Source organism: Volvox carteri, assembly GCF_000143455.1.
Source record: "Volvox carteri f. nagariensis unplaced genomic scaffold VOLCAscaffold_27, whole genome shotgun sequence".
NCBI classification, from domain to species: Eukaryota; Viridiplantae; Chlorophyta; class Chlorophyceae; order Chlamydomonadales; family Volvocaceae; genus Volvox; species Volvox carteri.
Genome location: NW_003307570.1, coordinates 455,002 through 478,782, shown reverse-complemented (window position 1 = coordinate 478,782; position 23,781 = coordinate 455,002). Strand labels below are relative to the sequence as shown.

Sequence of the window (23,781 nt, the reverse complement as noted above, 5' to 3'; positions counted from 1 at the left end):
AACAACAACAACAATAACAACAGAAGCAGCACCCCCACCCCCACCCCCACCCCCACCACCCCCACCATCACCATCACCATCACCATCACCATCACCATCACCATCACCATCACCATCACCATCACCATCACCATCACCATCACCCCCACCCCCACCCCCACCCCCACCCCCACCCCACCCCACCTGCACCCCCACCCCCACCCCACCCCCACCAACACCACCAGCAGCAGCACCTCACCGTGTTGGTTTCAGGAGCGGCCCACTGCACCCCGCGCAGGAAGATGAACCGACAGCGGGTACCGGGGATCTGGGGGGTTGTGGGGTCAGGTCCACCATTGGAGGGGGAGTGAAGAGGAACCGCCGCGGCAGCCGAAGGGGAACAGCCGCCGCCACCACCTCCCAGGCCACTGCCGCCGTCGCCGCCATCTCCTCCTCCCTCTCCGCTGTGAGGTCGCAAGTCAACGCGGGGTACCCTGAGGTGAAGCGTGGGCTGCTGACGGTGCAGGTGCAGGTGCAGGTCATCACGGCGCGTGTGGCCGCCGCCGCCGCCGCCACCGCCGCCGCCACCGCCGCCCAGGCCACGACCATGTCGTCCCGGTGGGGGTGTGTGGTTGCGGACATGCCCGCCGCTGCCGCTGCCGCTGCCAGCACCCTGCGAAGCATCGCCCTCTTCCCCACCATTATTACCATCATAAGCAGCAGCAGGACTGCCAGGCACGACATCCTGTACATTGCCGCCTGTGAGAGGTTTAATCCCACCGCGGCCCCATGGCTCCAAAGGGGGCCGCAGAGGGCGCCCTGTTGAAGCATCGCCAGTACTGCTGCTGATGCTGATGCTGCTGCTACCGGGGCCATAGGTGTCTGTCCTAATGCTGGTGTTCGTGCTGATGGCCGAGGCCACCTCATGGCGGATGTTGCCGCGTTTATCGCCGGGGTGCTCGTGCAGCTGATGCCACTGTCCGGGGGGATGCGGGGCATGGAGGGTTTGTGGTGACTCGGGCCGGGGCGGGACGCGGGGGAAGGCGCGGCGGGGCAGGGCCTCAAAATCCACGTAGCCGTCAGCCACATACCTGCAGCAACAGCAGCAGCAGTAGCAGTAGCAGCAGGCACGAGGGCACCAATCCAGCACAAGCAAAACTATAAACAGTGCGCGGCGCAAGGCGCAAACCGTCAGAACGGACGACAAGGGCTGCGCATTAACGTGAAGAAACCCGCAGGAATGCCAACACCCAATCCCAGCCAGCCCTTCCCAGCCAGCCCTTCCCAGCCAGCCCTTCCCAGCCAGCCCTTCCCAGCCAGCCCTTCCCAGCCAGCCCTTCCCAGCCAGCCCTTCCCAGCCAGCCCTTCCCAGCCAGCCCTTCCCAGCCAGCCCTTCCCAGCCAGCCCTTCCCAGCCAGCCCTTCCCAGCCAGCCCTTCCCAGCCAGCCCTTCCCAGCCAGCCCTTCCCAGCCAGCCCTTCCCAGCCAGCCCTTCCCAGCCAGCCCTTCCCCCCCTTCCCCCCTTCGGGATGAGGACCACGGAAGTACCCACTAGGGAGGTCGGCGAGTGTCTCATCCGCCTAAAGGGGCCTGTGTGAGCGGGTACTGGAGGCTTCAAAAAGGAATCGAGTTTACCAGCCAGTTACCCATACCCACGCAGCGATGCCCGCCCACCCACCAGCACGTGAAGCTCGTACGGCCGTACGCTACCAGCTTCAGACCCTCCTCCTGGAGTGTACGAGGTATTGTGTCGTACGGGAAATAGCAGAGTCCGGACCACAGCGCTAGCTTGGCTCCCAGATACAAGGACATCCAGTCGTGGGAGAGCTCGGATGCCTTCGGGTGGGGGGAAGGCCGGGGACGGGTGTGTGTTTGTGTGTGTTTGTGTGTGTTTGAGAGGGGAGGGGAGGATCCGGGGGAGAAATCCGAAACTCGGCCATCTGCCATCCGCCGTGAAATTGACCTTTTCGAACCCGCACCCGGGGTTTGGAGCGTTTGGGTTCCCCGCCGCTTGGGATTTGGGTCCGGGTTATGCGACAGCTAAGATGGAGCAGCTATTTGATGACTGATGCCTACAGGTTCAACCAGGCAAATGGCTAGATACGATAATGCCAGGATGGTTGTGTTATGTGTCGCTTCCTGAGGGTGGACGTTGTCTTCGCCAGCAGTGAGGATGGAATTATGGAGGGCCAATGGCGCGGTGGCGTCAAGTGACACTGCGTGGCTGAAGAAAAAAATGGCTTTAACCTAACGACATGGGCCAATGGATGACGATAACTTTGGAAAGCTTGCCAGTGCCGCAACCAGCAGGTGGCACATGTCACGGTTGAGTACAATGTGGTGACACGGCAATACCGCCCTGGCAAGACCAAAGCCAGGGATGGAGATGCGTCAATAGATGCGATGTGACGCCAGGGCTGAATGGAGTGAGGCATAGTGGAATGAGCTCGCGTGCTCACTTTTCGCTGGTTGGGATGCCGGTGGTGGTGGTGGTGCAGGTGGTGACGATGGCGCTGAGAACCGTGGTGGCCATTAGGCGGTTGGTAGCCGGAAGTGTGGTCCCGAAAGAGGTGCCGAAGGGCAGCAAGCGGAGTCAGCGTCACACGTGAAACAGCAGCTGCGTCATGACTGCTACCGCGCCACGCCAGCGCGCGCCCTGCCGCGGGACTAGGGCGCAGCAGTAAGGGCATCCAATTAATTGTAGGCGTGCTTACATGCCCATTTTATAAATGTACGAGAGGTTCCGTCACAAGGGTTGGAACGGTGCAGCCACGAAAGCGACAGATTTTGCCGTTTATACTCGGATTTTGAAAAAGCTTTTCCTGCAACAGAACAGAAGATATTATGTAGGCGTTGTTTTGCGGGTTGCGAGTGGTCTTTGCAACCTGTTAGTTGCCTGCTCAACAGTGTCGTTGGTTGGCAGTACTTGCACACTTCCAGGCAGCGGATGTACTCAGATGCGCCATAGTTGTCGTAGTTTACAATCCCGACAAAAAGACATCCCACCAGGAGAGCTCTAATTTTCATTTCTTCTCGTTCCAGGCAACCTAAAATTGTCTTTACTCCTAAACGTCTTTTCATACGAATGGTTATCGCATCCCAAAAACTAATATGAATACTTGTTTAAGGTTGCTATAATGCTACTCGTTTCCTTCGTTCGTCCTCGGTAACCCGTCATCCTTAGAGCATGTCAGCAGCAGGACCGGCCGACCCGGCGTCATCTACCGCGGAGCGAGCTGGATCTAACACATTCTATACAGCACCGAGCTTAGGCACGGGCGTCCGCGGCATCGAGCTCGATCGATGCTACGAGGGGGACTATGTCGCGGGCCGTCGACACGGGTTTGGAAGCTACACCTATCCCAATTCCTTCTTCAAGTACGAGGGGCAATGGGTCAACGGAAAGAAACACGGTAAGACAGAAGTAATGCTTCGCACGCGGGAACCGAACCCTTGAACCCTCCCGCGCACCTTTTCTCCTCCCGCCCCGTCCACCAACTCTCAGCCTCAGCTGCGCTTTGGAGGCCTGCTCTGCCCACAAGCTTCCTGCTCTTCACTATCAGAAACAGTATTCGCATCGTAATATCTTCAAAGACAAACTAAACTAAATGCAGCAAAAGGAAGAGCCAGGCAGGATCTCGGGGGCCTTGTTCACACCATGGTACAACACGCACCCCTCGGGGTTAAGGGTGGGTCAGCCCGCGGCCTGACTGCCGCCCACCCAGAAACCGGGCCCGAACCACAGCGGCCAAAGCCTGACACTCCTTAGCCTCCCTTCCCGTCTCACGCCTCACGCGACGCCCCGGCAACTCCCCTACCGCTCCCTCTCTTCCCCCTGCTGCTCCTCCTCAGGCCTTGGGAAGCTCAGCATGCGCGACGGAGCCTACTACGAGGGCGAGTTCGTTGAGGGCGAAATCGTGGGCCAGGGCACCCGGAGGTTCGCAAACGGCGATGTCTACATCGGTGCGTGTGCGTGCGTGCATGCGTGTGTCTGCCGAACCTTGGATGCGGGCTGTGTTGGGATGGTGAGGGCTCAATACTGCAAACGGCGGGATGAGGGGTGGATGAGGATTTCCGGCGGGGGGATCAGGCGGGGCCTCACAGCACCTCACCTCCCCACAGGACGCTAAAGCAGCACCAGGAAGCCGCCGTGGAGGCGGGTTCCGGGATCACAACAGTCTGATGCTGCGGGCCAACACCAGCCTCATGTGATGTAAGGCCGATTTCAATCCCCACACGCCTCAAAGCAAAAGCTAACAGCACGGCACGGCACGGCATGTCCCTTTGACCCTGCTTGTCCCCGGCTGGCTTGCTGCGCTGTCTCTGGTGATGTGGTACAGCACCATAGTCATATTTGTGTCAGTGATGTTGTTCATCCCCGTCTACTGTTCAACATGTGTTGCTGGTTGTCTTCCTGGCAGGGACATTTGAGATGGGGGAGATGCATGGTTTCGGAGTGATGCGGCTGACCAACGGGGACACCTACCAGGGGCCCTTGGTGCACAACGCATTCCAAGGTGAGTGGGAGGAAGGCCTGGGGCGAGAGGTGCTGGGGTAATGGAGGACGAGTGTATTGTAAATGAATGGCCTAGGGTGCGGTGGATTTGTGATGGGCACATGTGGGAAGTGGCTCAGCTGCAGCGGAGCACCGCGCTCTGGAATCGAAGGGCTCACCTGGGTGGGTCATTGTTTGGGTCATACCCTCTTTCTCCCCTCCTCTCCCCCTGGGTCCCCTCCCCTGGTGCGCTCCTCCTCTTACCGTTATCTGTCTGTCTGTCCGTCTGTCTACCTGTCTGTCTGTCTGCAGGAGTGGGTGTGTACACATTCGCCAACGGGGATGTGTTCGAGGGGGACTTTGTCAACCACAAACGCCAAGGCAAGGGGGTGGTCACGTGCGCGGATGGAAGCAGGTGCGTGGAGGAGGGCAACTGGAGGGAAAGGGGGAGGGGAGTGGAGGGGTTAGAGACCCCCTCTGAAGGGGCAGGGCAGGACAAGGGCCCCTTGTCAGTGCCTGTCTACCTGCCTGTCCACCTCGCCACCAGACTGCCTGAAGACCTGAAGTAAGGAAGGAGGGGATAGGGATGAAATATCTGAGATAGCTGGTGTTTGGGGTGGGGGCTCTTTGGTTTCCCCAACACGCCGCCCAACGCGCTCTCTCCCGCCAAACCTGCCCCCGCTCACCCGGCGGGCGGGCTGTGTGTCCCGGAACGCTGTGTGGTCAGATACGAGGGCAGCTGGGCGGACAATCAGCGCACCGGTTACGGCGAGTGCACCTACGCAGACGGCAGCTGGTATAAGGTAAAGGGAGGGGTGGGGTTAGGATGGCGGATGGGGTGGAGATAGACGGTGACGGATGGAGGACAGGTTTAGGGAGGAGGGAGGACGGGTCTGTCTGGCGGCCGAAGTGGCTCGTTGCGCCCGGTGGGGATCACACCCGACCAACAGGGGGCCATCCCGTGAGAGACACCCAACCATCTGATATCCGCACCCGCCCCAACCGCCGGCCAGGGCCCCATCCATTCACCCCACCATCTCACAGCCTTCTCCATCCCTCCCCCCATCCTCTCCCCCCATTTTTTCATCCTGCATATGCCTTCCTCCCTCGCTCCCCTCCCTCCCCGCCACCTATGTCACGCGAAGGGCGAATGGGAGCGCGGGTTGTACCAGGGCCAGGGCGAGTGGTTCCAGGCCCGCAGCGGTCTCACCTACCGGGGGCAGTTCCAGGCGGGTGCTCCGGCCCTCATACCCACGGGCCTCACCATCACGTGGCTCTCAGAAGAAGACCCCAAGAAGGCCGCCGGGGGCCGCAAGGCGCCCTCCACAGCCCGCGGGGCGGGGTGGGAGCCGGAGGTGGCCACGCCATTGCCGGTGAGTGAAGGCGGCGGCTGTTACGCTAGGTGTTTGGTCTTGGGATTTGGGTTTGGGTTTGGGGCAATGGAATGTGCTGGAGATGTGGAAATTGCGCGGCGAGAAGCTGTTGGGGGAACCTCGGTTCGATCTCGGGCGAGGAAGAGAAAGGGGCCCTTGGCTCATCTCATCTCAGTTTTTAAACATGACGTGAAGCACCTGGGGCTTCATCCACAATTGCATCCAAAAGTGTCACCGTCTGGACTCTGCACTCCACTTCAGAAGTCCGGGTACTTCTGACCCACGGCGATGGTACGGAAAACCTCATTCCCCTCTCCCTCCGCCCGTTGTGTGTCCTCCACACCGCCCTGCAGGTGGTCCTTGGAGAGCCCTGCCCCTTTCCCCTCACCATCTCCGCACAGCTGCAGGAGCGCCTGCCACCCCCCACATCGCCGGCCCCGGGGGCAGATGCCCGGGGAGGGGCGACTGCGGGCGGCAAGAAGCCCTCCTCCGCGCATGCAGCTCCCGCGGTGGTACCCGTGATCAACCAGCCGCCACAGCCAGGCCACGTCTGGCGCACGGCCGACATGGAGTGGGGGCGGCAGGTGGGGGGGAGGGGGAGGGAGGGAAAAGGGGTAGGGCCCATTCTCCTCTGCGGGGGATATCCCTTGATAGAGGGAGCGGGAAGAAGGGAGGGAGGGAGGGGGCTGGGAATGTAGAAGGGCCCCGCGGCCGCGCGTGTGGTGCGTCTCATGCGCACTTGGGCAATTAGCGCCGTTGCCGAGCGGACGCAACGTGGGGCTTGCCTGTGGTGAAAGCGGGCACCGTCGTGTCTCTTGGCCTTTTGTGCGCGTGTTTTCTGCCCCTTACAAGTGCCCAATCAGGCCGAACCAAGCCACATCTTTCCTTCACCTTATCCCTTATCACCGCTACAACACCTCCCACAATGCCCCCGCATCCTCCTCCCTGCGCCCTAATATCCCCCCTATCGCGCCCCACCTCCTCACCCCCCCAGGTGAACCTGACCCTGCATGCGGAGTCCCCCCGCCCGCTACCCTCCGACCGGCTGCTGCGGGTCCTCGTTGTCAACACCCTCATGCCGGATGGCTCCACTCGGGTGCGACTGCTGCTCAGCACCACCAACACACTGCCGCCGGCGCTGCCACTCTCCCGGGTGGAGGGCCAGATCGTGGCCAGTGTGCAGGTAAGTTGGCCGACCTCGTTATTGAGGTTGGGGAGGAAAGGGGAGGTGAGGGGGCGGAGGGGAGGGAAGCGGACGGGTGCATCGACCCCTCCCTGCCTCCCAGCCCTCCATCCACACTCTCTGTTGACCTTCTCTTCTCCTCCTGCCTGCACCAGAACTCCCCAAAGAACATTTCCGTATTAATTTCCCCCTTTCTCTCCCAGGGGCCAGTTTTCCCTTGCCAGCTCTCCAACCCGCTGCTTGGCATCCCCCCTCCCCCCTCTCCTCCATCACCAGGTGGGGCTGGAGGCGGGGAAACGGGTGGTGGAGGGTTTGGTTATCGGCTCCCCGGAGGACGAGGCCCGCATCGCCCAGCCCAATGCCATGGGCTACCTGGTCGCCACCTCCCCCGGTAGCCGGGTGGCGCCAGGGTTTGTCAGGGTGGCGCTGCCGGAGCCTAAACCTCCCAGCAAGAAGCCAGGTGGCAAATAGTGCATCCAGGGAGGGCGGGGTAGGGGGAAGGAGGGAGGCGCAGCCGTAAGGGGGAGCTTGGATGCTGCTGCTGTTGCTGCACTACTGCTGAGGCGGCTTTGGTGCTGCTGCGGCGGCAGTAACAGCTGCATTCCATCCCGCTTTGTTTGGCACGACCCGTTGGTCTTGTGGGCAGCTTCTTGACTTCATAATTATAACCAGCCGCGGGTCCCTCCGTTGGTTGTTTAGGTTTTCTTGGTCGCGTGTCGCTCCTGACAAACTCGTTTATCTACCTGCGTGCTTGTCGAGGCGTGAAGCCTTGTTTCAGCATCTGCACAAGACGCGATGTGTCGGATTGGCTGAATTTGAACTGAGGGAAGGTATGAAGCTGGTGGCGAGAGGCGTCGCATGGCGCGAGCTGCTTTTGCCATCTGCGGCTGCGACTGCGCCCTGTAATGGAGCGAGCCGGCTGGGCCCTCTTTTTTGCGGGAGGGCCCCTCTAGGGCGTGACAGCGCTTTGTTTTGGGTGAGCCGGAATGAGAGAGCAGCACGGGACCTTATAGCAACTGAGCTCAAGCGCGGCAGGGCTTGATTTCCTCGAATTCCTCGATTGGTGGTCGAATAGGTATTCGGTCGAATGTCAAAGTCGCTGTGTCGCCAAATGTCTCCTCATCACGGCCAACCAACCAACCTGGAACGGATTCGGACTTCCATTAACTTTCAGCAGGTGCAAGCCCCAGTTGCAACGAAGTCGCCTGCGGAGGGCTTCCTCGGCCTCGAATCACAAAAGCGCAAATTTTGGTCCAATCAAGAAATTTCAGGAGCAGAAGCGCACGTCGCCTCCGCCGTACAGTAGCCACAATATAACCTAAGGCAATTGCTGCTGCTGCTGCTTTATAGATGCCCCGGTCCGCCTCAGGCTGTGGCGACCTGCACGGCTCACGGGCGGGACTCACACGGAATCACGCACATTCCCTCCCTACCGGGTGCAGCAGCAGTGAACTCATGGTATATCCTCTGTACACTAGTCAGCGCAACCCAGGCACTCGTACGCACATGCGGATGACCCCGGAGCTAAGCACCGGCAGACAGCACTGGAGGAGGAGAACGCCACGACGCTGAGGCGCCAGGCCTTTCAAGTACTCCCACGCATCCTCTCCATACCGTTTGGCAGCAGAGGCGCAATTAACACAGGAGGAGCTGAACGACGTGTCCAACACCATTCCCTTTCGGGAGGCGGTCTGGCTCATGAAGGACGGTGACCAGCGCAGCCTCCGCAGGCCCCCTGCGCCCTCCGCAGTGCCGTAACTCTAACCTGGCGCAGCCTTGGTCCGCAGTACTGCAACTTTCCACGCAATCCGCATTCCTTTCCGCCCAGTAGCATTGTGCTGTTAAGGGCACACAACCCTCCCCCAGGCGCTCCGCCATCCCTCCGACAAACTCAGATGCGTTGCCGTTTCCGGAACACCGACGGTGTCTCGTCCCCGCGGCCCCCACCTCCTCCAGCTCCGGTTTCGCTCTCCTTAGGTTTGCGTGCAAACGCCTGCCCGTGGTCGTGTCCCTTGTCCTGCAGCAGCCTCTCAATCTTGCGCAGCTGGCCATCCAGCTTCTGATCCCGCTGCCGCTGCTCCACAACGGCGCCCTGGCACACGCAACGAGGTAACAAAGAAAGGGGAGGGGAACCGGGAGACGGGGGAGGACAGGTGTAGTATGAGGCTCGAATGAAAAGCCACGGCCAGGGGCCGGGGACATATGCTGACAGCCAGCACGATGCAGACATCACGACGTCCTATTCCTTCCTTCCTTCCTTCCGTCTATCTGTCTGTCTGTCCGTCACAGCTCCAGCAGATGCTATGGTGCCACCTGCTGCAGGGGGAGGGAGATAACCCCACCGCACTCAACCAGGTGGCAGAGGGGCCCACCCGTTCCCTACCTTCTCCAGCTCCTTGTGGCTCTTCCGGCCATCTGCCCGCTTGACTCCGTACTGAAAGGCGGCTCGAGGCAGAGTCTCCCTGGACTCCTTGTACCGCTGCCACTCCTCATCCGTGGCGAAGTCAGCCCTGGGAAGTGGAGGTGGAGGTGTGGGTTGAGGAAGACCAACAAAACGGAACGCAAGCAAAGTGCGACGTGAGAGATTACACGCCAGGGAATCGCAAGCATATATTTAGCAAAGCACCAGGCGGCGCCGCCACATCGTCAACAAGGCTGCCAAGCAGGCAGCGGTGTAAGCGGCAGCTGCCAGCAACCGCAGCTGCGCACAACGACCGCGACAGCGACCAGCCTTCCCTTCCTACCTTGACCCCAAATCCCCCAATCTCCATCCCCTCGCCTGAACCCCGTCCGCTTACTGACCTCGTCTTGCCCTTGGCCTGCTTGGAATCCATGTGGTTCAGGTCCCCTCCCTCGTCGTCCGAGTCCACAAGTGCGCCCACATAGCCAGCCATGCCCGGGTAGCACTCCGCATAGGCGTCGTCGTCCGCCTCGGCATCCAAGCCGCGAGCCTTGGCGTCCTGCAGTCACAGACAGCGAGAACCGCGAAGGGGGGGGATGGTTGCGGGTGCGGAGTTCTACCTGGCCACATGACGATAGGGACGGCTAATTGTAAACACAATCATGGTCCCGTGGCGGGGTGGTGACGATGATGGTGACGATCACCCTGCTCTACTCTGCTCTACGATAAGGCTGAACGATTACCAAAGTCGACGCTCGTTTGTGCAAGCAAAGTGACGGTAGCCGCTGCTCCCGCCGCTGCTGTCGTCGCCGCGCAGCAGACTGGCGTGGAGGCGCGGGTGTTGCTGGGGAAGTGGAGCTGCTGCCAGCTCTATTTCGTCCCCAGAGCCGACGCAGATGCAGCCAGATGTCGTGGAGCATATCCCGGGTGGAGCCCCCTTTTTTTCCAAGCCAGCCTTCGTCTACTCGGTACCTAAAAGGTGTTCCCGTTTCTTCATCGCACGTAGGGTAGTGGAAGCGAGACAGCCAAAGCGGTTCGGCTCCTAACCGGCAAAAAATTGTTGCCGGGCTGCCAAACTTAGGCCCCTTCTTCTTCTTCTTCTTCTTCAAGGGCTTTTGTCGTGAAATCTGTCACATTGGTTCATCCCCTTTAGGGGAACCAAAGGGATCATCCCTTCGTCTTCCCCTTCGGTTCCCCTAACCGTTGAGCTCACGTCACAGCTCAACGGCATGCCAATACACACCAGCCCACCCGCCTCCCACCTTCCCCACACTTCCTCCCTCTTCCGCCTTGATCCCTCCCCTCCCGGCAGATCCGCTTACCTTGGGTCGACTGCGCCATTTGGGCTCCTCCGTAGTGCCGTACGCGTTACCTGTTACCTGCAGCGCGCAGGTTTTGGAGGGCAGCGTATGCAGGGAGGGAGGGAAAAAAAAGAAAGACCGTGCACCATCCGTTCATTCATTCATTTATCTATGCCACTGCGCTGCATTGCAATACAGTCAATACCCTCGCCCGCCCCTACACCCACACCCACATCATCTAAATATCAGGTCGACGCATAAGTTAAGGCGCATTAGGTTAGGCGCATTAGGTTAGGCGCTGTCCTGGAACTGACACCAGCCACATCCACATCCTCATCCACACACCTCGCACCTCACACCTCACACCTCGTCATGGAATACAGCAACGGGAAGTAGTGACTGGGGGATAGCCACGCCGCCACTGGCATCACACCACAGACGAGAAACGGCGAGACAGGCGCTCACCTTTGCGCCTTGTTGGACGGCGCCGTACATCGAAGCACCGTACTGCGGCCCAGCACCGTACGCCGCCATGCTATCCATGCCGTAGCCCTGCTGACCGCCGTACATATTGTACTGGTCATACCCTTGCACCTCGTATGCAGCACCGTATTGTGCCCCTGCCTGCGCGCCGAAAGCTATGCCGCCGGCTCCGGCTCCCGCCGCTGCCCCTGGCGCCGGCGCCGGCGGCAGCGGCGGCGGCGGTGGCGGCATCTCCCCCTCTTCGAGATCCATGTCGTCGCCGCCCTCCGCAGCTGCCGCCATCCCCGGCCGCCGTATGCTAGTCCCAGGCATGGGAATATCCGCCATCGTGTCTCTGGAATCAAAGTAGGAGCCGTCGCCCCGCCTGCAGACGGGGAAGACAACCACACGCACGAGAAAAGCTGATGCCAAGGATAGACCGATACTCCAGAAGTTCAAACGAAGCAATAACTAACCAGTCGCGGCTCCCCGGGGAGGGGGAGTTGGCCGGGGTGGTTGTGGCGCCACCGCGAGGTAGAGGATTAAGGTAAGAGGGAAAACAGGGACTTCACAGCACAGGATAAGGAGGCCCCGAACAGCGCCCCCGCCCCTCAGCGGTGGCGGGACCTGCAGACTGGGCCCCGGGCACCGCGAACCTAATCACAGCCCCAGCCCCCCAAGCCCCCAGCACGTAGGCGACACACCAGCAACGGCAAAGCACCGCGGCTCTGCGGGGCCATGGACCCGGGGGAAAAGATCCTCAACACCATACATCATCCTGTCCACAAACACATTGGCTCATGTCCCTCCCCTGTTTCCCCCCTCACCGGTGTCCACCCCCTTGGTCCCGGCCGGCCGCGTCCTTGGCCTTGGCGGTCTTGTGGCTGGTGGGTTTGTAATCCGTGCCCGCGTCACCAAAGATGTCGTCGTCCTCATCTGCAGGACCCGAGGGACGGGACCCGCCGTCCGCCGCCCGCCCAGTGGCGCCGCCGGGGGCAGGGGCCGCCACTGCCGTGGGGGGCACCGCCTGCTGGCCGCCTGCGGCCACGTCGTGCTTTATACCCTGAGAGGGAGTGAGCAGGGGGGTGGCTGGATTGGCGAATATGTGGGCATGGGCAGACGAATGGCAGCGGGGGATGTTATGAAGCTCGGGTGGGCGACATCCTGTGGGGTGCAGCAACAACAACAGCAGCGGCATCCATTTGCTGAGCCTGATTTGGACGTCAAGGACCCATGCCAAGGGGGGTGAGGCGAGGGGGGAGGAAGGCAAGGGGAGGGGAAATCCATTTCCCCATTCGCCCATCCCTGCTTGTATTTGCCTTGAGCCACCCTCGTGCCATCTGCTTCCTTCATCTTACCCCTCACTTTACCGCTCACACTAAACCCACGCAGCCGTGACCGCAGCCTGCAAGGCGCTCACCAGGAACGCGTCGCGGTCGCGCCGCTTGAGCCGCTTGCCGTCCGCGGTTGTACGGACGTACGACAGAATGCGCGCGATGCGGTCCAGTACGGCGTCGTCCATGCCCGCAAAGAGAGTTTCCACCGCCTGTCCCTCGGGGAAGACCCCACGAGGCAATGGAAAGGGAGATGTGGTTATGGTGGCGGTGATTAAGGGAGACAGAGAGATCAGGCAGAAGAAAAAGAACGATCATCATCATCGCCATCGCCATCATCATCATCATCATTAGCAGCAACAACACCGGAAGGCGTGGAGCTCGTTTCCATGCAGTCCAAACTAGCCAACTGCCAACTAACTTTTCCGTGCTTGAAGAAATATGAGAAGCATACTGCACGAATCTGATCGTGCAGGAGCTCAACACCACCGGGGGAGAAATACCGGCCCCCAAACCACCACCCCCCCAACCCATCTCCCGGCCCATCCCACCCCGCCCCAATCCACATTGCCGTACCGGGGGGCACTCGCTCTTCGGCCGGCGCAGCGTGGTGGGAATATCCGTATCCAACGAATCCTCATTGTCAAAGTCATACACAAATGCCGTACGACGCGGCAGGTACATCTCCCGTACATTGGCGCGCGGTGCAGAGAACAGCGTATTAAACACGGAGCGAGCCAGCGGGGCCGTAAAGCGAACCTCCTCCTTGCGCCCCGCCGCGGATGCCGCATTGGCGCGGGCGTTGGCGCGAGCCTGGGCGTCGCGGGCGGCCTCCGCCTTGCTGCCCGCATCCGCCCCCCCACCGGCCCTTCCCTCGTCGTCGTCGCCATCACCATCATCGTCCTTCTTCTTGGTGATTTCTGTTCGTGTCTGTAACGTACACCACACCACACCATATCCCACCGCACAGGGCACCATCGCATGGCGGCAAACCAATCGCAACGGATACAAGACGCTGTTCGGCAACCTGGATAGAAAATGCCAATTTTGACAAGAAACTGAGACAGGCATCCGCCGGTCGTTTCTTTTCCCCTCTTTGGATGATGCTAATTAAGGGCTGTTGGGCGATGAACCACGTCGCGAGCCCCAACTGTAACCCAGCCTCTCCCCCGTCAACTCTCGCTGTGACCCGTTCCCTTCTTTCCGGGTCCCCACCTTGTGCAGCAGCGCGTAGTCCAGACCCTTCACCAAGTGAGTGAAGCGCATGTCGCCACCCAGGTACTTGGTTTCCTCCTCGCTCAGTTTGGAGAGATCCACGGTGCCCAGATCGCCGCCCGCGTCCCCCCCCACGCCGCCGGAGCCTGACAGCGCAGACAGGACCGCGCTGGCATCCTCGTAGTCAAGGTTCTTGCCGCGACGGCGCTCCTCGGCGCGGTCGCTGCGGAGCGCGTTATAGCGGGTAGGGGTGTGGGGGGATGTAAAGAGGTGGATAGGGGTGGATAGGCATTCATGTGGGTGCGGGACGGTGTGTATGTGCGAGGGGGAGAGTGGGTTTGGGAAGGGTTGGTTTGCCGGGGGGCACCTGGTGCCCATATCCAGCAGTTTCTACTGCCATGAACAGGCCGGGTCAACGGGGATGATAACTTCGGGGCTAGGGTGAACATGGGAAAGTTTGCTTTGCATGACACGCGGCAAACAATGCCAAAGCAGTCAAAGTGCCAAACGCTAGATCTGTCACACGTGCGTGGCCATTGCGCTCACCGATACTTGGGTGCTCCATCATCCTCAGCATCTTCCGCGTTGCTTTTGTCAGCTGGCTTTTTGAAACCAGGCTTGCCATGAGGACGATGCGGCTTGTGCTCCCCTTTTGGTTTCGGCTTTGGAGATGCATCAGGTTTATTACTTGGAGTTTGGTTACCCCACCGTTCGGCACGGGGCGTCTCAAGTAACTTGCGGAAATCAGCGTTATTCATACTGTACCAGATTTCGCTAGGAATGCTAAGAAAGTGTCTCACGTCACGCGTTCGTGAAACTGTAAAGTAGGACTATGTCCTGAACACAAGAAACCAGCGCTGCCGTGCATGTAATGGAAGGAAACGTATGGTAATCGACTTATAATATTGGACATCAAAGGAGAGACTTGGCAAACAATAGAGGTTGTGGCCGGTAGTTACGGCAGTATGCACGTTGCCCACCTTCGCACATCGCAGTGGAAAAGCCACGGCGAGGCCATCACAAAGTAAAATTGCAGCACTTGCATTTGTGGCGTTTCAGTACAGCTACCCGTAGTCTAGTCCTGACCCTCGTCAGTTGAGGTCGGAATCGTTGGCGGCCGCGCCTAGCAGCCACGATGTCCTCACAGGCTGGATCTAGCATGTCTGCAATGAAATCTTGGGAAGCGAAACAACCAAAACCAACCATATTAAGCATCGCCCAAGGCCTGGTCCAGCAATATGCGCTTCCGGTCGCGGTGGTCGCCTACCTCGTCCGACGCTACCTGGCCAACAAGAAAAAAGCTGCCGGGAAGTCCGATCCTAAACCCAGCGCCCAGAAAACAGAAACGGCTCGGGAGACTCGCAAGCCGAGTCGGAATTACAAGGTGAAGCGCGAGCAGGAAGGGCCGCTATTAGTCGGCGCGGACGATGAAGACGTGGAGGTGCAGCCCCACGATGATGTCATGGATGCTTATGACGAGAAGGAGGTGGAGAAGGCCGGCGCTGCATCAGCTGGCCCCGGTGGCGGCAACACGGCGATGTTGCAGATGCTCCAACAGATGGGTTACCGCATCATCATGCCCAAGGACGGCAGCGGGCAAGTCTTCCTGGTGCCGCCAGGCGCCCCGGGTCCCGGCGGGCAAGCCATAGCAGAAGGTGCGGGAAGGGGGAGTGTAAGCCCGCAAGGCTGAGGCTTGGGGGTTTTGCCGGTCGTGCTTTGGGCGTTTGTAGCGCACACCGGCATGCAGCAGCATGCCGTGGAATCCTCTGGGGACAAGGGACTTCTGAGCGATGTCTGCTTTCAGCAGAGGGGCCAATGCATGGCATGACACGGCCTAAGGGTGTCCGTGCCGCACCAAATTGCAAGGAAGTATGGGAGCCCTCCTCCCTCCCTCTTTTGGGAGCGGCCGCATCAGTACAGGTTGGCGAATTGTCACTGTGTGCTGCACTTGTCTTTCAGCAGCTGCAGCACCTGGTGCGGTGTGTGCATTCGTTCTTGGTCCGTAAATAATGATTTGTTTACAATAACTAAAAATGCCACATCTATCGCACTGGCGCAATCTGGCACTGCACTTCCCCGCACGTGCTGTCAAAAACACTTAGTGCGCGCACGCACCGCGCGTCCTAATCTGGCCCACGGCGCTGCGCAGGGGATGATGAGGGCTACGACGAGGACGAGGAAGGCTACGAGGAGGAGGAAGGCGAGGACTGAGGGACGGCAGCTGCGGCCACGTCTGTGGACCAATGGAAAGAGGCTTGGTCAACGACTCTCGTTCTCGGACGTGTGCTTTGCGTGTTCCTAAGGATCCCAAGTCTGCTGGTCTGTGGCCTGTCTTGTACGCTGGGGGGGGAGTGTGTGGCGGCGGGTTCTTCTGGATTTGTAATAGGGCCCAATTCCATGCGAGCACCATGTTCCTAGTCCGCGCACGGGCCCCGGGGGGTCTGAGGCGATCAGCTGCCCGCCTCTGGGCAACCGCAGTATGGGGGCATTCGACAGTAAAATGGAGGCGGATGTCCGCACTGGGATGTAGCGCCTCTCGCTGGGAGCTTTGGTCTCCAGGTAGTGATGTTGTGATCCCAAGTACAAGGATGGAGGGAAGTGGGGGGCTTTGGGGGCGTTCGAAGGAACCAGCTAACCCCCGGCCAGCCCAGACTCGACAGCAGCGATTTAAAAGCCGTGGGAAGCAGCGCAGAACTGAGTGAGGCAGCCGAACCATAACCCCATTCTGTTATCGCGTCGTACACCAACTAAAACCCGTGGGAATGCGGGCCGTCCAAAACAAGCCGACGTGGAAGATGAGACGTGCGCTGGCTGGAGACGGGCTTTGCGTGGCTGTAGTTGTTGGGGTTTGCTTCTAGGCAGTCCCGCTCTTGCAATCCTAGCGGTTGCAGTTCGGTATAGTGATGGGCGTCCCTGTATTGAGAGGGTATTCTGAGTGATACCACATATGTAGGTATCCCATAAATGGTCGGTTCGGCAGACACGGCAGAGTGTGTACAGCATGCGTTAATGCATGTAGTGACAACCTGGTAAGGTGCGAGTGTAAGTTGCCGGTCTTGTCGGCGTTGTTTTTGGAACCATAGACAAAACCAAGTACGCGGTCAGCCTGCTGGTGGGTGCTGCTGCTTCGCAGCCATCGCTGTTTGTGGTCGGCCCCTTAAAAAGCTATGTGGCTGATGCAGAATGACACCAGCGACATCACGACAACATTTTCAAATGCACGCATCAAAGAAGCAGGCGGCGGGCGGCAGAGGAACGAATGAAAGTTAAGGACAAGGCAGGAGGTTGGAAAACCCCGGAAGATATGAATGTACAGCAGTATGGGGGGAACTCGTCGCCAATATTTCTATATGAGTTCGGAACTGATGGGCTGATGTGCGGTGTTTTCCTTTCCTCCGTGGCTTTAGGCGCTGTAGTATTGCCCTTGGGCCTTCGGCTCGTATGGGTAGTCTTACAGGTATGGGGTCACGCACCCTCAACCATGTAACACACACACACACATACGCCTAAAAGCCACGGAGAACAGGGAACACCGCTCTATCAGCCCAGGCTAGCGCCCAAAGGGGGTAACTGAGTTGCGGTGAGCCCACATACCTTCCAACATCCTCGCCAGACGTACCTCCCCTTTCATGGCCTCCAACATGGCCTGTTGATCCTTAGAACATAAACTTGCAGGAACAGTCATTGCTGGCATCGTGCAGTGCAGTTCTATGCCAATTTCCCATTTGTGCTGATCCGCAGCGGATGATGGGGATCACCGCGGTTTATTACGCCTTGCTTCGATGTTGAAGGGGTGAGGGTATACGCCAGGGATACAGGCTGGGTGAAAGCCCCTATCATAAATCTTCATAAACCACGTTCCGTAGCACCCTGATAGTTCTACTGTATTCGGCATAGCGTTGATACCAAAGCCCTCCCAGTCAATGGAACACGCGTTCTGAGGTCTTCGTAATACTAGGCCTGCAGGCGCGAGGTGGCCCGCAGCTCACCCTGCTTCTGCAGCTTCTCAACGACCCTTCGAGCTCAATGACCCTTTCTCAACGACCCTTCAAGCTCCAGCCGCAATGTAAATTTTGTCTTGCATGCTTACAGGATTGTTGCTTAGTAAAAGCCAGCTTAGAATCCATTTCCCAGGCTCCCACGTTCCCACGTTCCCAGCCACTTTCGTTTGGTCTGTTAGCTGTCTGTCTTGTCCCGATTTGCCTTACGGCCATGCAAGCCTGAACCTGAGGGGCGGACATAATATGATTGGAATGATAGCTATGTAAATTTAAGACGGATTTCTGTATGAAGTTAAGACGGTCTCCGGGCGTGCCTGTTCGGTCGGGTGATCCACTGAAACGGCCAACACGTCCTCCAACTCAAACATGAAATAAATCTTACATATTATTTACTGTAGAAATATTTGTCCCTTAACATCTTTCTCCAGTCTCCTTGAGGGTTTTACGGCCTTTCAGACGGCCAGGTACACAAGATAGCTTGCGGATTGATAGTTATCTAAATTAAATTATTGTGATTCGCCTAAATTTTAACTTGCCTATGCACGTGATATGCCTGAATTGATCTTATTATCAGGTGTTTAGCCTGCGGACTTCGTCTCGAGCGGAAATACACGCCAGGACAGAAACTGAAATAGGAATAGATATTTTGAAATTAAAGAAGTTCATGGAGTTCATTGCGCCGGAAATCATTTGGAGTCTTTCGTCGCTTGGTTGGGGCCCTTGACCAGCACATGTGCACGACGCCACTGAATCTGCCGCAAGCCATCCTTAGCTCATAATATGTTTGAGTCGATTGATTCATTTAGTCTTATGAAGCCCGCTAAGCCTGCTGGCGTTCGTCACTTGCACTCGAGGCGTACAAGACGCGCGACTAAACCACACAAGCGAAGCTTTACAGACCCCAAACGTCTTAATCCACTCAGTAACTCTAAAAGATACATCTACGCAGTCATCCAATCTTGGAGCTTCTTGGAAGTCGAGATACAGGGGGCCCAAGAAGGGCTTCGGAGCCAACTGCGTCAACTCTGCAGGGCCCGGCGATCCATTTCAAATAGCCACAACAACTCCTCATCGGAACTATATTGTGAATCCCTCGCACGCTGCCGCCACCGCAGCCACTTGCGGTGCGACGCTGTCCTCGAGGCAAGCCCAGGAACCAAGTCGCTGGACACCGGCGACCAAGGCACGGTAAGCAGTCTAATTCTTGAAAAGTCTGCAAGCGTTTTAGCGCTTGGGCAGCTTTCGGCGGTACGCGAAGTCAACAGTGGACTCACCGAGACTCACGCACGCACGCTCTCTGGCCGCCCCACTTGCCGTGCGCCTATCTATTTGCACAGGCAGCGGCAAATGCATGTAACTTCATGCCTGATACATATTACGATTCCTGTTTGTGGCAGATCGATGGCGAGCGACGGATCTAGTTCGCCGGGCGTTCTGTTGTTGCGTATGAAAAGCGGCCTTGCTCCTTATTTTACATCGATCTCGTTGATTCATACTAACATGTTATCGGTGTTGTCAATTACGAAATCTTTGCGCACACGCCCGATTATATCGCTTGATCTCCCTTCTTGGCGCACTGTTCCTGCTTCTGTTTGTCCCTGCCACAGTTGGCAGTAGCAGGAGGTGGGGTCAGCCCTAGTAGTTTTGCTTTGAAATTGGCGATGGCGGACAACGAGCGCCCCGGCAACGAGCCCACCGTGAGCGCCTGGCAGCGCTGGGTCTGCCTGCCCTTCGGTGTGTTCAACGGTCCGGCCATCTTCTCCGGCCAAGCCGCTGGGGTGGCGCCCCGCGGCGCCAGCACCTCCCCGCATCCGGAGCGCAACGGCCATGAGAGCGCCGAGCAGCCCAAGGCGCCCAGCTGCGGAAATGAAGACTACGTGATCGTGGGTGCGCTGCCCGCTGCTGCCGACACTCCCGATGACGGGCGACCACCTGATGGCCAGGTGCTTGCCCACGCAGCGGATATTTCGCCACCCGGCAACCCGTCAGAGAGAAGCGGCCCAGCGCCCTCGGCGGGCACCACCCCCACCGATCAAGTTAATGATGCTGTGCTGGCTGTGCAGGTTCCGCAGGCTGAGCAGGCTGAAGCGCCCAGTGTGTGAAGCTAATTTAGTGCGGGAAAGCCTGCTGGTTGGTGTCTTAGGGTTCTATGGCATCTTGCAGCAGACTCAGGTTGACAGGACTGACGGAGCAGACAAAGTGCAGAAGATTCGGCCGGCGGGACCCACGTGGGGACATGAAGCTGTTGGGCTGCAGTTCTTGGCACGATGTAATTCAAATCGGCAGCAGAGGACCTGTGATGATGGTGATGATGGTAGTGGCTCACCCCGCCGGTGGTGGTGGTGGTGATGGTGAGCCAGGGGAGCTCCATGCAGTGGAAATATCGTGAGGCGTGCGGCAGCTGGTGTATGTGTATTTGGACGGGAGGCCCTTCACTTTGCACTGCGCTGCTACAAACAGCCCAGAGTGGAGTTCGTGGAATGCTGCTCGGGGGGCTTTAAGGCGGGCAGTCGGGGGGGCCGAAGACATTTTTTAACCCCACGACGTTTTGGTGTGTGTATTTGTGTGTGTGTGTTACATGGTTGGGGGGTGCGTGACCCCATACCTGTAAGACTACCCATACGAGCCGAAGGCCCAAGGGCAATACTACAACGCCTAAAAGCCACGGAGAAAAGGAAAAACACTGCACATCAGCCCAGATTAGCGTCCAAAGGGGGTAATTGAGTTTCGGTGAGCCCACATACGTTCCAACATCCTCGCCAGACGTGCGGGTTCCCATTGCATGGCCTCCAACATGCTCTGTTGATGATCAAATCCCTCTTCAGCACGAATATCATTATAGGCTGGGCATTCCAATAACACGTGTTTTTCATCCTCAATTCGGCTATTAGTACCACAACAGTGGCAAAACCGCTGCCCCCTGGGGACATGGTACTTGCCCCTTCGTGCTCTGTTTGCCTCCAAAGCCCAGCAACATAAACGAAACTGCATTAGCTTACGATGTGCTAAACGAGGAATGAAAACCTTAGCATGTGTTGGCCACATGACGGCTGCGGCTCCCGAAAAGGGCAGCCCCATCCAGTGCTTATACTTCGCCATTTGCACTCCCGGTTGCTTCCCATCTGATGGGTACTCCTCTGGCAAGACAGTCAGACGCGTATGGTCCCAGCCACTCATCAAACGCTTTCTTAGTGCCGTTATTATCGCTCCTTAGGGTAGAGGTCTACTCAACAACCAGTCAACACGCTCCTTTACCCCCCACGACTTCTTGCGGTATTCCGCTCCAAATGTTGCACTCCAAGAAGGAAAACAGTCGTAACATTGAGATTCCCCAACCCTCCCATTCCGGGTTGGTCAGGGCATCGGTTATCTCCTGCCGTAAAACGGCATGAGCAATGGATCCCACTTGCTTTTGAAGGCGGTTCCAGAAACGGAGAATCTGCGTCACCATGTAATATTGTAAGGGGAGTTCAGCCAGCTCCGCGTACAACAGCCTGTGGGATGGCCGTGCCGTCCCCACTACCTGCCTCATGAATAAAATCTGCAGCTGGACTGCACTATCCTTCAAACAGGCTTCGAACATGCCCTCCGCAAGGTTGGCTTTATCCCGCCGCCTTCCCGCCCTGTGTGTATTTGCGTAGGCATGTGTGTGTGTGTGTGTGCGTCGCTGGATGGCAGATAAGTAGAAATGCCTTGCAGAGTACGTTCGTGGCGAGTACGGGCCGAGAGTCCAGGAGCCCTCCCCTTGACCAAAATTTTACTGCGCGTCTCGCCCGCCTGTCTGGATACATTTCCTCCGAGGTCTAAGCTCACTCACCTTGAATGGGCAAGAGAGAGAAAGCTGCCATTTAAGCTCTAAGCGGCTATAGTGCTGTGTATGTCTGTATGTATGTCTGCTCGTCCAGTGGTGCCTTGGCCTCGGACTGGGGAAGAAAACTGTGACGGCTCTTAACGTTTAACACGGGTCGCTTAGATAGCCACGGCTCTAAAATGGTCCTTAAGTGGTTTTTTTTACATGCAAACCTTTTTAGCTAGTCCCTTTCCGGCTCTTTTTGTATTATCATCCCGTCAGACGTTTCAGGATTGCCTTTACAAATCAGATGCTAAGAAAGGTGGCGCACTCATTCTGTGTCTATTCACATCAGCGCAGCAGTTGGCCAGTCCTTGGTTCCTTGGTTTGTATTGGACTGTTGGGCGCCGCCGCCGTCAGGATACGTCCACCACTCCTATGTATGGTGACGCACAACATCTGCCCCCCTGTACCGCCCCCTGTTGGCTTCAAAACCCAAACACCAAACCTACGGAACCCCCACACACCACACCGCACCGCACCGCGCCATGATGGCAGGGCGGACTACACCGTCTAACGGCAAACGGCTCCTGAACGGCCTTCCGAACACCCAATCGCCTGGTGTCGACACCAAAACGAAACTCCTGGTAGTGTTGAAATCGGCTCGACACACACACAGGCACATGCATGTCCCGAATGTACTGCCGCCACCACCGCCAGCATTACCGCCACAGCAAACCATCATGACCGCTCCGTCACCGCTCGGTGGAATGCCCGGAATTAGTGCTTTCTGTGTTCCCCCATAATCTGTTAGTGGCCAAGTAGTTACTGTGGGAATTTCCTTTGGTGAACAAATTCCCATTTGTAAGTTGGCTGTCAGACTGTCGGAAGGCCGTTTGGTGGCTGGATTAGCGCTTTTCTCAGCCGCAGCTGCTGTGCATGCATCCTTTAGGCAGCGGGCAGCTAGACACCCTAGCTGCCCATTCACAGCTTTCAAAATTACAGCAAATCTTTGAGGCACCACCCATAACGAGTATCCATGGATAACGTATTTCAAAAGGATGCTTGCCATGCTTTTTGCATAAAATGAACTGACTCAAATCTTATTTCACTGGTGAAGGGGGAAATACATGTTTTTACTTATAAACGTTGAAAAAAGCCGCAAAACCCATAAAACCCTGGTCCACCCAGCGCTTCCCCTAAAGGAGCTTCACAAAAGTAGAATGGAAGCATATATTTTTTTGGTTACAACTCACGCCGCGCAAATAATGTGATTTGCCAATTTGCGTGACGTTGGTCATAGTAGTGTCATATAAGTTGTATAGCCATGCTATGCACTCTTCGCACATCTTTCAAGTACCTACAATTTAAAGCAACGACGCTCGGTGCTTCTGTCAGCCTCGCAGCGGCATCTGGTGGCTCCTTCCAGCGCCGCCTCGAAAGCGATAAAACCCCCTCCGTAACCTGCAAGATATGATATGACAACCCACCACAGGCACTTCCACAGCCCTTTCCCTTTCCCTTTGCCATCACCACCACCACGACCACCATCGCGAGACAAAAGCAACTGGAGATGCGTCATCATCGAGACATAGGAGTTGCTGTCCTACCCAACCCCCCTCCAAGGAGTATCGTTGGCAGCCATAAACACAAGTCGGCTTGCGGTAACTTGTGGCAAGCCGCCTCTTCCCCCCTCCTGTGGAATATTGGGCTGGGCTTTCCAGGGCGGGGTTCGACACGAACCATCACCACATCCTAGCTACCTACCGCAGGCGCAGTCAGCCGGAGAGTCTTGTATGTATGTAACGTCGTGGGTACGGCCCGAGGGGGAGAAAGCCCCTATGCCATATGCACCCTGTTCAGGTCCAAAACATTCGATTCGATTGGCAAAACACACACACAGGCAGCAACAAGCACAACGCGACACCCAACAAGCTGTCTTTCAGTCTTCTCCATCGCTTATTACCTCCACCAGTGGCAACTGCTGCTGCCGCTGCTTCTGCTGGTAGTGGTGGCGAGAGAAACCACTATCGATGCACCCCCCTGGCCGCCACCACCACCACCACCACCACCACACGGGTGCCAGCTGCCCCCGGGGAGGTACCCCTCCCCTCCAGCCCCAGAAGGTCATATCAGCCGATTCTCGCTCCGACACCATCGCCCCCATCTACCACCACATCCCATCATCCAAAGCCAAAAACCACAACCAATAACCAGGAGAGCACACAAAGTAGAGCTGCATGCATGC

At 57.9% G+C, this 23,781-nt stretch overlaps 5 protein-coding genes across 5 annotated transcripts in view; 3 read left to right on the top strand and 2 right to left on the bottom strand.

Moving 5' to 3' along the window:
- Positions 1 to 2,668, bottom strand: part of VOLCADRAFT_92631 (uncharacterized protein) — a gene marked incomplete at both ends in the record, with an annotated part of 8,508 nt that extends 5,840 nt beyond the window's left edge. The window contains 5 exons of the mRNA XM_002951970.1: positions 239 to 307; positions 397 to 707; positions 760 to 955; positions 1,653 to 1,814; positions 2,438 to 2,668. Of these exons, the coding sequence (XP_002952016.1) occupies positions 239 to 307; positions 397 to 707; positions 760 to 955; positions 1,653 to 1,814; positions 2,438 to 2,668 (969 nt within the window). The remainder of the gene's footprint in view (positions 1 to 238; positions 308 to 396; positions 708 to 759; positions 956 to 1,652; positions 1,815 to 2,437) is intronic.
- A 497-nt stretch (positions 2,669 to 3,165) lies between these two features.
- On the top strand, positions 3,166 to 7,948 carry mot46 (uncharacterized protein; the record flags this gene model as incomplete). The annotated part of the gene is made up of 9 exons (XM_002952041.1): positions 3,166 to 3,391; positions 3,831 to 3,941; positions 4,400 to 4,495; positions 4,786 to 4,888; positions 5,201 to 5,276; positions 5,619 to 5,846; positions 6,200 to 6,430; positions 6,841 to 7,029; positions 7,306 to 7,948. The coding sequence occupies 9 exons, from the start codon at positions 3,166 to 3,168 to the stop codon at positions 7,498 to 7,500; spliced, it is 1,455 nt and encodes a 484-aa protein (XP_002952087.1). The 3' UTR covers positions 7,501 to 7,948.
- Positions 7,949 to 8,027: 79 nt separating this feature from the next.
- VOLCADRAFT_105330 (uncharacterized protein) lies at positions 8,028 to 14,624 on the bottom strand. Its single transcript, XM_002951969.1, has 11 exons — positions 14,289 to 14,624; positions 13,743 to 13,965; positions 13,104 to 13,457; positions 12,614 to 12,739; positions 12,021 to 12,256; positions 11,197 to 11,578; positions 10,753 to 10,809; positions 9,832 to 9,989; positions 9,413 to 9,539; positions 8,977 to 9,121; positions 8,028 to 8,553 (listed from the first exon to the last, which is right to left on the bottom strand). Exons 1-11 carry the CDS (start codon positions 14,498 to 14,500, stop codon positions 8,504 to 8,506), a joined length of 2,070 nt encoding a protein of 689 aa, XP_002952015.1. The 5' UTR covers positions 14,501 to 14,624; the 3' UTR covers positions 8,028 to 8,503.
- Positions 14,625 to 14,910: 286 nt separating this feature from the next.
- On the top strand, positions 14,911 to 15,953 carry VOLCADRAFT_92628 (uncharacterized protein; the record flags this gene model as incomplete). Its single annotated transcript, XM_002952040.1, has 2 exons — positions 14,911 to 15,397; positions 15,892 to 15,953. 2 exons carry the CDS (start codon positions 14,911 to 14,913, stop codon positions 15,951 to 15,953), a joined length of 549 nt encoding a protein of 182 aa, XP_002952086.1.
- A 798-nt stretch (positions 15,954 to 16,751) lies between these two features.
- On the top strand, positions 16,752 to 19,845 carry VOLCADRAFT_92627 (uncharacterized protein; the record flags this gene model as incomplete). Its single annotated transcript, XM_002952039.1, has 3 exons — positions 16,752 to 16,771; positions 18,859 to 18,931; positions 19,351 to 19,845. The coding sequence occupies 3 exons, from the start codon at positions 16,752 to 16,754 to the stop codon at positions 19,843 to 19,845; spliced, it is 588 nt and encodes a 195-aa protein (XP_002952085.1).
- Between the last annotated feature and the right edge of the window lie 3,936 nt (positions 19,846 to 23,781).